The sequence below is a fragment of the Venturia canescens genome, chromosome 5, assembly GCF_019457755.1.
Source record: "Venturia canescens isolate UGA chromosome 5, ASM1945775v1, whole genome shotgun sequence".
Taxonomy (NCBI): Eukaryota; Metazoa; Arthropoda; class Insecta; order Hymenoptera; family Ichneumonidae; genus Venturia; species Venturia canescens.
This window is the reverse complement of record NC_057425.1, coordinates 8,886,077-8,898,655: the sequence shown is the minus strand read 5'-3', so window position 1 is coordinate 8,898,655 and position 12,579 is coordinate 8,886,077. Positions and strand designations below refer to the sequence as shown.

General features: G+C 40.3%; 2 protein-coding genes across 2 annotated transcripts in view; one reads left to right on the top strand and one right to left on the bottom strand.

Moving 5' to 3' along the window:
• Positions 1–8,697, top strand: part of LOC122410790 (nose resistant to fluoxetine protein 6-like) — a 31,597-nt gene extending 22,900 nt beyond the window's left edge. Inside the window, exons 4-12 of the mRNA XM_043419223.1 lie at positions 2,211–2,482; positions 2,574–2,744; positions 3,630–3,723; positions 4,104–4,223; positions 4,845–5,010; positions 6,785–6,960; positions 7,080–7,209; positions 7,401–7,718; positions 8,175–8,697. Of these exons, the coding sequence (XP_043275158.1) occupies positions 2,211–2,482; positions 2,574–2,744; positions 3,630–3,723; positions 4,104–4,223; positions 4,845–5,010; positions 6,785–6,960; positions 7,080–7,209; positions 7,401–7,718; positions 8,175–8,300 (1,573 nt within the window). The 3' untranslated portion in view covers positions 8,301–8,697. The remainder of the gene's footprint in view (positions 1–2,210; positions 2,483–2,573; positions 2,745–3,629; positions 3,724–4,103; positions 4,224–4,844; positions 5,011–6,784; positions 6,961–7,079; positions 7,210–7,400; positions 7,719–8,174) is intronic.
• Positions 1–12,579, bottom strand: part of LOC122410793 (uncharacterized) — a 41,452-nt gene that overhangs the window by 28,315 nt on the left and 558 nt on the right. The gene's annotated exons all lie outside the window — the stretch shown is intronic.

Here is a 12,579-nt window from a genome sequence, read left to right as displayed (position 1 = left end):
TTTTTCGATTTTCTCCATTTCCGAAAAATTTCGAAATTTCCGAATCTAGGCAATTTCCATAGTCTATTGCCTTTGAAATTTTTTTTTTTCGGTCATTACACTTTTGTCTCATTCGACTCAGAATCGCATGAAATATGTTTCGAACCCATCGTGGAAGGTTATTTTTTCGATTTTTGCAATTTTCGAAAAATTTCAAAATTTTCGAATCTAGGCAATTTCCATAGTCTATTGCCTTTGAAATTTTTTTTTTCGGTCATTACACTTTTGTCTCATTCGATTCAGAATCGCATGAAATATGTTTCGAACCCATCGTGGAAGGTTATTCTTTCGATTTTTGCAATTTTCGAAAAATTTCAAAATTTTCGAATCTAGGCAATTTCCATAGTCTATTGCCTTTGAAATTTTTTTTTTTTTGGTCATTACACTTTTGTCTCATTCCACTCAGAATCGCATGAAATATGTTTCGAACCCATCGTGGAAGGTTATTCTTTCGATTTTTGCAATTTTCGAAAAATTTCAAAATTTTCGAATCTAGGCAATTTCCATAGTCTATTGCCTTTGAAATTTTTTTTTTTCGGTCATTACACTTTTGTCTCATTCGACTCAGAATCGCATGAAATATGTTTCGAACCCATCGTGGAAGGTTATTCTTTCGATTTTTGCAATTTTCGAAAAATTTCAAAATTTTCGAATCTTGGAATTTTTTCATAGTCTACTATGAAAAACGAAAACGAGGGAATGAAAAAGAAAGAGGATTGCTCGATGCGGTTATTGGATATTGGCGCACACACGTGGAAAACGTTCTTCATAAAAGCTCGAGGGTTGGGTCCACTCGAGACGTTTATTCGACATATAAAAAACGCGGATGTATGAAGAGCGGGAATGGAGCGAGTATCGAAATTACGTTGACCGAGATCATAAAAGTTTCGCCCGGAAGTCACATTCACTAAAACGTACTGATAAGCTGCGCGAGAAATTCTTGACAAAAGCTCCGCTAACAACGAGAACGGAAACGGAGGGAGAGCCAGAAGCTCCCGCTACAAAAGGGTGGATGCAACGAAGCCCGCGGCTCTGTATAACCATTTATCAAAGTGGTCGTAACAGAAAAGTGCGACAACGTCAGGACACGATGGAATAGAACAAGCAACACTTTATGCGCGTAAGACGTTCGACGGAGCTCGTAAATTCATCATCCGTTTCCCACGGACTTGTTTGTTTTATTGAAAAACGTTTTGAAAAAAAATAAAATAAAATAATTTTCCTCACTGGAACGAAAAATTGTTCATTATTTTCTAATCAGACCATCATTTTCACTGGACTGACAAAAATTCATTTCAAAATTACTTTCATTTACTGGAAAATATGAAAGTTCGGGGATTATTTCTGGCGTCGTTATTTTTTGAATAATTTCGTGGGAGTATTGTGCAAACTCGATAGAACGTGGTAGGACAAATTCCGCGGACTCGCACAGGGAAAATAGGGAATTTCGCAAAGTGGGTAGGAAAAAATGGCTCAACTCAATATTTTTGCGTTTCGCGGAGAAAAATTATTCGGTCTCTTCGAACGAAACAAGCGTTCTCGCATCGCAATAAACTCCATTTGAACCACGTTCATTCTTCTCCTAACGAAAGCTTTCACCGACCCAAAAGACATGGAAATTGGATTCTCGTCCATCGTCTGAGATAAAAATAAAGATGAGATTCTCTCGTGCGACTGTATGCGACACGAAAAGTGTACAGAGTTATTAAAAATATGCATTTAATTGCGACTCCTATTGCGAGGAGAACAGATGCGCTCGAAACTCCGCGCGCGAGAAAGGTTTATTGTAATTGGGCCAATTATACTCGCGAAACTGCTGACCTGTTTCTGCCGCCGCTTCCTGTCTCTCCTCTCCTCCGATCATAGGCTTTTATGTCTTTCTGGATAACATTGATTTTGGCATGCGGCCAGAATCTCGTTATCATATCTCGTTATTTATGAGCTGACGTTTTTTCAACTTTGCCCTCGCATGCAGGGAGCCTTTGAATGGAGCTGTGCCGAGTCCTACTTTTCGAAAGTCCTTACATCGAGCGTGTCGATCGATGAAAATAAAATGTTGACGTTTACAATGAACTGCAACGAAATCGAGCCCGAAAATTGGAGTCAAAAAAACTCCTTTTTCTGCGTCTTCTCGTGGGAACCAAATATTTCGATCCGTTTGTCTCTTTCAGGTCCGTCGGTGGTGCAATCGTATTTCTGATGCTCTGCGCCGCAATTTGCGAGTACAGGAGCCACGGTGACGAGAAAGATGTCGAGTCGACTTCGAACGGGGCCTCGAATAATAACGAGAGGATAAGCACGTACGCGGACAAAAACATCCCCGAGGAACGGCGAATATCCATGATCCAGGACAACGGGAAGGAACTCATTGACAAAATGGACAAATGCGTCCCGGATAATGGCAAAGAGGATTCAACCATCAAGTTCAAAAGACGTGAACGAGGTCAGTGCGCTCCCCCGTTTTTGTTGGACTTTTAGAGCACGCCCCGAGTGGAGGAGCTTCTTCGAATCAAGCTGTCTGTAAATTTTCGCAGGTTTTTTGTACAAGTGCTTCATGTGCTTCAATCCAATCTCAAACGGGAATAAAATATTGAGCACCGAAGTCGCGGCCAAAGACAGTTTGACCTGCCTCCACGGACTCCGAGTTTTGTCCTTGGGCTGGGTCGTCATGGTTCACACTTATCTGGAAGTGTTCAGCATCGCAGGTAATTCGTAGGAGCAAAAAACTCGTGGAAACTCCCTTGTCAACGTGCTTTCAACGCCGATTAAAAATCGGAAGAAATTCTGTGGGAAAATACTCAACGAACTCCCAAGAATTTCTTCGCCTGGAAGATTATTTCAATTTTACACAAAAAAAAAGTGGGAAATTGCTTTTGTTTAAATTCGCTCGCGATGTATACGAGCGAACAGATAATCGAGCGGGATATATATAATTATTGCGGTATTTTGTATCCCGTAACCACGTCCGTCGTGCAAAGAGAGAGAAAAAGAAAAGGTAAATAATTAGCGGAAGAGAGAATGTGTATATAATCTCGGAAAGTGAGTCTGTGAAAGGTCGGATATGCCCAGAGCCATCCGCGTGTCCTCGCCACTTAAAGTTTTCCACCTCGTCGCAACGGCGCATCTTTCCCGAGCCAATTGAGTAAAGAAAACTTTCACCGATACATACCGACTGTGCATTGCCCATGTACGGGATGTCCGGAACGTCGGCGTGCGGTTTTTGGCAGCGACTTTTTCATCTTGCTCGTATCGTTGTACAATTTTCGAAATTTACAAAAATTATTGCTCAAGCATTTGGGGCGATGCGATGTTGGGTTTTATCGAGAAATTGATCTCCCCTTGGAAGTTCAATCTAAAAGTAATGAATTGAAATGAAAATTTGTAAGAGGTTCAAAAATTTGGAAATTTGAAAAATTTGGTCGAACGAGTCCGAAATAACGAAACGAACGAGTCGAATCTCTTGGGGATTCTGCTGACGCGGCTCGGAGTCCGACCGTACGGACACTCTGTATGTTACCACGCGCGAATATATTATGCGGTTTGGTTTATCGGTTGAACAACATGCTCACGCCTTTCTCTTTCTATCCCAGAAAATAAGACCCTGCGAACTGTTACCGAGAGGAACTTCATGTTCCAGACAATCAGCAATGCAACTTTTTCCGTTGATACGTTTTTCTTCATCAGGTGAGAGTTACATTTTTAATTGGAGCTTTCATTACAAAACGATTTACCTCTTTTTATTCCTCTTACGCAATGTTGGTGAGAATTTCGCTCGATTTGCACAGCCGGTTTATCCGAAAGGGATTAAATCGAAATGCAATATGGTTTCGGCAAGGAGTCCGATCATAAATTCGAGTGGGACGAAAAAATGTTTCGTTCATTACAAACGTTCTGCGATTAACCTGAACATTTGTGGAACTGAAACGAAATTAACGTGATCAAAACAACATAAATTTGGATATATTTATAAATTACGACAATCTGCGAGTAAATCGTTTCAGCGGAGTACGAATTTTTGGGGGACCGAATGCTGTTTAAATTTTTTGCTTATCTTCATGTTACAGCGGCCTGCTCGTCACGATTCTTTTCTACCGTTCCCTCGGCGCCCTGCAAACTGACAAATCCAATTTCTTCAAGTCGAGTTCAACGAAATTTTTGATAATGATACTCTACAGGTTTGTGAGGTGAGTGATCATTCGAATGCAACAAAAATATTGATGAAAAAAGTGTAAATTCGAAAAAATTTGACACCATTTTTTCTCGTTTTTGATTGAGAAGATTTTTGGTTCCTAGCTTCAATGAATAGGATCGACAAGTTTTTCTAGTCTAGAGTAAACGCCCAACAACATTTTTTACCCTCCTGACATTACTGAAGAATAAGCCAATAAAAAAAACGTGCAGGAAAACGTTGCATGTCCTTTGGGCACTAAAAATGCTCCAAAAAATAGTCGATTGGCTCGCAGGAGGGTGAGGAGGAGCTTCTCTCGAGTGACTCATTCCTATTTTGCAGAACCTTTTGCCCATTATATTTGGTGTTCGCTCAAGGCAAACTGAGCATATTGGATAATGAGGGTCGACAGTGAGTTCCTCGCGAGACTATGTCACGAAAGTGATAAAGTTTTGCAAAGTGAATCTGTTTTTCATGAAGAAAATTGCCTGACAAAAAAAATGAGAAGAGAAAAGCCCGAGGATGGGCGATGCGCGTAAATATTTACAGCGTTTCTGAGTACAGTTTCCTTTTTCTTTTTTTTTTACGCCTCCGTCATCCCTTGTCCCTGGCTGCGGGATTCTCGTGCGCCGAAAAGACTGACGCCAGCTTATCTATTCGTGCTTGGTATGAACGAAATTGCGATAAAACAGGCTCATGCGAGGACCGTTTTTTCACCGGCTATAATCGATCATCTAACGTGCGAAAAATTCTGGTGGCGAAATGCTCTCTATCTCAACTCTCTTTATCCACGCACCGAAATGGTAAGCAACTTTCACTTTTTCAAAATTCACCTTTTTCGTTCAGTTTTTCCGAAATTCTTTTACTTTGTTTCTAACTCGAATATTTTTTCTCTTCTTTCAAATTCATTGCTTTCTCCGACAAAACTTTTCTTCGTGGCTTCAAAGCCTTCCTGATTATTCGATTTTTCACGTCTTTTCAGAGCGATTCGTTACTTTCCATGTTTACTTGAATACTCCCACTAATTTTCAATTATTCAGTACGTTAGAATACTTCTCAGGTGGTCTGCAAGGTCTCGTCGTGCACGAATGACCAGAGAGCTTTCCTTCCGAAGAACCGTTCTTGAATACTGATCTTTGTACACTCGTACATCCTGCGCGTCGATAAATATTTGTATATACTGATACGAACGATTTCTTCGTGCCTGACATGAAAACTTTTAGCAAACGAGTGAGCTGAGCTCTACGTGCAGCGTGAAATCTCTAGGGAGAGTGAGAGACGAATGGCTCAGAGAGAAAAGTCTTCGAAACAACAATCGGAGAAGTGCATTGCATGAAAAACTGAATGGGAAGAATCCTGAGCAGCTCGATCGATGGAGAGGGCATAATTTTTTTATTGATTTCAGCTTTCTTGACGTTTCGAAGAGCTCTGAGCTTTGGAGGAATTTGAAAATCGCCTGCTTCGATGTTGTCTTCCTGTGACGATGTTCCAAAATTTATGTAACGAATATTCAAAGGTTATGAGAAGAAGAAAAAAAAGTTTTACGTTTTTCAAGGGAGAAAAAAGAGAAATAAAGGAAAAAAGACACGCGAATTTTTGTGTTTTTATCAGAAGCCCTGACGTGCCTTATCGTCAGACGTGACGCGAATGAGCACCGTAAAACCGAGCTCCAAGGGCGATAATAAATTCGAGATTTTTAGGGGTAAAAAAGACGAAAATCATTGAGGATGCGCGTCCCTGAAAACAAGAGTCTGAAAGAAGGAATTCGCAAATCCTCGAGGGTGTAGAATGTTGAGAATCGGCGATGGTCCAAAGCGTCAGTGAATTTGACATTCCGAGGATGCACAGCGTGCCTCAAAACGATAACTTATACATGCGGGAATTGATTTCCAATTCTTGGGTTTCTTTCGACCCTCTCATATTTTACTCATCAATATACAAGCAACTTTTCGGTCCGATGGAAAAAAATGCACGATATTCTAATGGCTCGTAACATATTGCCAGGCCGGAGCAAAAACGTCCGCATTGCCCGATAAATTATCGAGAAAGTTTCAAACTTATTAAAAGTTCAAAATATTTCAACAATTCCAATATTCATTCAAATTTTTCATCGACAATATTGTACGAATGAGCGAAAGATCCGAGCAATAAAAATTATGCAATAAACATTGACCGAGATTCCAAATACTTTTGTCCGGAAATTCTATAAAAAATGTGACCATAAAAAATGTCCTCATCCCACGTGGACAATTATTAAGTTCCTAGGAACATTGAAACTTTAAAAAAACTGTCAATTCTTCCAGAAAATTTGAGATATCGAAGAAAATGAGTTGCAGAAAAACATTCATTTGAAACGTCAAATTCGTTGATTGAAAAATCTGTTCAAAAACTGTTAAAAATAATTCGTTAGAACTGGAAACTGAACCGCAGTCTCGGGCGTCACTTTTCTCTCATCAAACTATTCTCTTCTACGAACAGAGTAAATCCCAGATTTCCAAAACTGGTTGATCGATACTATCGACACGAATCTCGATGAAAAAGTCTTAACCAACTTTCGTCCATCAACTTTCTCAACAGTGCATGCTATGGAGCTGGTACATGGCGAACGACACACAATTCTACGTACTCGGTATACTTCTTCTGCTGCTCTCGGTCAAGTATTTCAAGGCCGTCGTAGCTGCAGTTGCACTCATAATCGTTTCTTCTTGGTTCACGACCTTTACGGTGGCTTACAGCAACGACTACATCGCCAGGTATGCACATCGATCGAAGAAACCAACGATATTGAGAATGGGAAAAACAAAATTATCGTTTACCAACGACTCAATAATCATGATCGTGGATTGCGATGAACGAAACGTTTTTTTTCAAGGATCCAAGAACCTTTTGCCCTCTTTGACGAGCTATACGACAAGCCATGGCTCAGGGTCGGACCTTATTTCATCGGAACGATCACGGGCTGGCTCCTCTTCAAAACGAATTGCAAATTGTATACTCCAACGGTAAGTTTCAATCGATAATTCAACAAAAAATTGTGATTCAACCCAAAACCAGAAATTCAATTTGGCCAATCGTCGAAAAATAATCATTCAAAAAAGTCAATTTCAAAACCAAAAAAAAATTATGTTTTTTAACACTCAATTCACACTTCAAACACTCAATATTCGTTTGTATTTTTTTTTCACCCCCACAGTGGCTCAAACTCATCGGATGGCTCGTCTCAGCAGCAATAATGTCATCAGTCGTCTATGGCCTTTATCCTGGCAATCTGACGGTGACGACGAGTTCGGCTTACGCCTCCCTGGGCCATACAGCATGGGCAATAGCCGTGTCCTTCCTTGTGATTCAATGTTGCACAGGATCGGCCGCAATAATTAATGGTCTATTGTCCTTGCGGCTTATGTATCCACTATCGCGTTTAACTTATTGCGCTTATCTCGTTCATCCAGTAATTATGATGATGACGAGCACGCAGATGGACGGGCCGTTGCATCTTCATAACGGATTAGTGGTGAGAAAAAAAATACAATTTTTAACCCGTAGACACGACACTGGTGAAAATTTGCACCCACGAAAATTTCAGGTGTCCAGAACTTCAAAATTCCTTCAATTCGGCCATTTTTCTATAATAAAACTTGATTTTTCATTTTTTTAAATTCTCGCTATCGATTACTAAGGAATTTTTACCCCTAAAAAGTCTCGTTGTAAGATCAGTTCCATACATTCATGGATGAAATAAAAATTTTTGAGAAATCAAAGTGCAAATTTGCACCAGTGTGGTGAGTGTGTGACCTCAAAGGGAGTGTCTTGTCTACGGGTCAAGAAATAAATTGATCTTCGAGCTTTTAACGAAAACTCGTTTTTTCTGTTAGACAAATTGCGCAAGCAAATGCGAAGAGAAAATGGAATAAAGTTCGAAATAAATGACGCTCTAAAAAAACTGTTACGAGATCAACATTTTTTTTAGCTCATCGTGTACTTCGGCAATCTCGTGGCATCTTATCTAATGTCGTTCTGCATCTCCGTCGCCCTCGAGGCACCAGTCGTCAATCTTTTGAAACTTGCGTTTACGACGAACCAGAGAGGGAAATAAAGAAGGAGGAGACGAGCAGAAAAAGTTCAGCGTCGCGGGCGTTACAGCCGGGAAGAGCTTCAGCTTTCGTTCGACCAATACTATGATTTTATTTGTACGATATTTTATACTTGAAGTAAGAATTGTAATATATTTTTTTTATTGTATATTCGTGGAGGAGGAAATAAAGTTAGTGGGAGTTGTCGATAATTTGATAGTTTTAAAGGCAGTTTATCGATGTTAGGAAAAAGGGAAGGATCGTGAGGAAATAATGGAGGCTTGACCGTTTTGAAATATCGTCGTTCGATTATTTTATCTTTTTTTAAAGGTAATTTTAGATTTTCTGTAACGTTTAAAAAAAAGCTGATGGAAAATAAAATCCTTTGTGAATTTACGCGCACGTCAAAACCACGTGTTTTTGATACACGTGTAGCACGTGTGTCTTGATACAAAAGCTCACTCACTTTCCTCTCCCTTCACTTTTGGCTCCCTGCCAGAGACAATTTGCGAGTGATGCTCCCAAAATATTTGACGTTTTTCCATCCTCCCCCTCGCGATCATGACTCAAACATCAAAAGCCTCTCGTGGCACGAAAGAGAAACAAAAAAAGGAAAACCGCGAGGGTCTCTTTTTCAAATCCTCGAAAAAAAATCAACGCCCGTGAGCAAATTTGGGGGAAAACGTTTTTGCCTTCAAAACGAATTCGCGTTAGAACGATGCGAGGATAAAGTGGCAAACGTGAGTAGGAATGAAATCGTAGGATCTGCAATCCCACTTCTGATTGTTTGCGCCCCACGACACTTGTATTTTCGCAAAAAGAGCGAAAAATAAAACGATCAAATTTCCGAGTGAATATATTTCAAGAAAACTCGTTATTATTTTCAGTGCCTCTGCTATTGAAACGACAAATTCTCTTCACTTTCCATTCCACACTTCATTTCCCACAATATTTGAACGTCGCACGAATTTCATCAATTTTCATATGAAATTTGAACGAGTTCTTAAATTCCAGCGACTCCGTTATTCCCTGAGCGACGTTTCTCAGGCTTTTATCAAGAAATTCGAGATGAGTATTCTAAATTACAAACAAAACGAACATAAAAATAAATTGTTAAAGCCAAAGATAGAGGATTGAACTGTTGTATAGCAAAGTTTCTCTTAATAGCGAACAATCGGATCACTCTCTCATTATTTTCCCTTTCTTGGCTTTGCCGATTGTGTCACTGATTTAATTTACCAGCGAGTTGAAACGGGAAAGCTCTTTTGACGTGGCGCAATGCACAGCAGGAGGGTGTATTGTTTGTAGGGTAAAACCTTTCGAGCGTAAATCGCCATCATGAGGGAGACAAAGAGTGCGTTTGTGGAGGAATCAAGAGAGGGAGAGAGGAAAAAAATGAAGTGAAACAAACGGGCAAAAGAGGAAAAATAGACAATTAGAAAATAGCAAAAAAAATGCTCAAAGCATAAAAAATTTGAGAGAGACGGAGCGAGGGAAAATGAAAAAGAGATCAGTGTGGAGCGCATGACAGAGGATTTTTAATGAATTTTGCGAGAACATTATCGGAAGGCCACCGGTTGTCACGTCACCAGCAGGCACCATTTTTCCCTCCAAAATACAATATCACAGGAAATTCAACTGTACACGATGTGACGTTATGCCCCAATAAACCGTGTGCACGTTGGAAAATTAACATTTAATTTCCTGGCTGTATTCAATTCCACGAAGCTTGATGAAAAATTGATTAACAATCAAAATTCAATAGAATTTCGATTTGATGATACAAAGAGCAATTAATCGCAATGAACCGGAGAAATAACTGATTTACAAATGCGAATACCTTAATAAGAAGTTCCAGTCATTTCTATATTCGTTTGAAAATGGTTTGGAGCTTCGCTCCAATCGAAAGGAAGCTTTTTTGGACAAATCGACATTAAAACTTCCATCGACATTACACTTTCGAAGGCCATTTTCAAGAAAATCCCTTCGTTATCAATAGTTTGATTGAATTTTCATTCAATTTCGAGATTCTATCGTGAGAAATAATTACTCAAGGGCGTACGACTGACTGTATAGCGAATTTGTAAACTCAGCCTGGAATAATCCATTCCCATTTAATGGAAATCTCAGTTCGTCCAACGTATTATGAATAACGAGAAACGTATTTACGTCGAATCAAGTTTGTCTCCGCTCCCCTCCCACACTGTCAGCACAGTCTGCTCTCGAGCGCGGGCGAACGTCCGGCATTGGCATTAGAAATTTGCTGGCAGTCCCTACCCTCGCCTTCATTCATGTATATACGTAAACGAATTATGTATAGCCACGTACACGGGGCCTTCAACGTCGAAGCTCTCGGAAGTAAAAACCTTTTCATCGTCGAAGTTCCAAATTCATTTAAAAACTCGAAACCTCTTCGACGATCGATCGTCTGAAATCACTTTCGGTGTTCGCAACGCGAAATGAGTGCGACCGAATCGGATATGCCCATCGATTCTTTGCAAAACAAAACTTCAATCGAGTGAAACTGGTTTCGGAAATTTGAGGAATTTCCCACTTCGTGGATCGATCAACTTCCGCATTAATTCCCCACTTTTTCCAGCAAACTCAAGAAACACAAAATTTATATCCGCTGTCATTCGATGGAAAAAATCCTTGTTTTTCCCCAATATTCTGTGATGGAATCGTGCAAACGAAAAACAGCTCCGCGTACTCGATCGTCCAAAGCCCTACGAACACGCTGCCCTCATGTCGATGCATGAGGGCAGTGCAAACCCATAGAACCACGTAGGCGCAATGTCCTTGAGATAACGACGCGGCCTATATTGGTCCGGAATTCTCTGCGCCTCTCAAGCCACCCTGAGAGACACTGAACACAATGGTCGAGCACAAGCCGGTGCACAATGCGCTGACAGACATCTCCGAAGCATCAAAATTCATTGGCCACTATGTATTCGGTGAATTTTGAGTCAGCACAACCGACTGTAACAATTTTCTGTCACCGTCGTCTCTTCTTGGCTCATTTGCATACTTTAATTATTTATTCGTTTGTTGCATCCGATCAGATATTCATAGCCATTCGTAGGAGATCGTTGTTTTTCTGGGCCGCAGCTTATTTGCATCGAGTTGAACTCCGTTGATGAATTATTCTCGGGTCGCGGACGATCCCGAGGGAGTTTCACTCGTGGTGCGATTCACGTGTTTCTTCGTCGGTTATTTTGACCTGAATTTCGCAGCGATTCTTTCACTGTGGCTCACCCTCATTTCCGGGAGCGATTAATCGGGGATTTTTTTCAACCTGCCACTTCCATTTTAATTTCATTCTTCGCCGTCCGTAATTGATCCAACGAAGTTATAATTTTGAAGGGCAAATTTTAACGAATTGAATTTTAACTTCTGGAGCGATGCAAATTTTTTTATCTCCATCGTAAATCCGAGGGAGAAGCTAATCGAATAGCGATTGAGCTCGTTAAAAAAGACCCCCGGAGATAAGTGGATGAAGGTTCACCTGACAAAACTCTCATCGTTGTTCTTCGAGTTTATATATAATCGTCGAGCTAATAATGAATTTATTTAAAAATCATTGAAGCGATTTATCGAATTATTATTCCACGAGGATTTTTTTTACAACCGATCGACGAGAGAGCTCATTGAAATGATAATTTTTTTCATCTTAACGCTGAAACATGCGACGGAACTTTGCCGGAGATGGAAGAACAAACTCAAGGCTGATTGGATATCCTCGAGCTTATTAAAGTACGTCCTCACAAGCGAAGTAAAACGAAGCGAATTTCTCATCGTTATCAACCGCTTCTACTTGCGAAATTACAATAATCCATTCGTACACTTTCCACCTATAATATTTCCTCAAAATATTATTCCATTGATCCCGAAGGCAAGGAGCTTCGCAGAATTGACATTCCCGACCTTCGTCCCCCAGTTATTTTTTCTTCTTCATCGAGCGAACTGGAGAGACTTCAGTAGTTCGAGAGCCGACAGAAAGTACCGAAAGTCCTTGTTTTCCAGAGCCCCAAACATCGAGAAAAGTACTCGATATGATAAATCGCCACGGAAAAAGGCAACGAGCGAAACAAAATGAATTCGATTTTCGTGGCGCTTGATCCAAGAGTACGAAAAAGCTTAGCAACGAGTGGAAGAATCGTGACAAAAGTAAATCTCGGTAACTTACTACCGTGGGTCCCGAGTTCTAACAAAGTTATAATTAATTGAATGTCATAAGCCTCACCGACATGGATCAAAGCCCGTACGAGGGGCAGATTCGTACCAAAGGTTTGTCTAAGGATC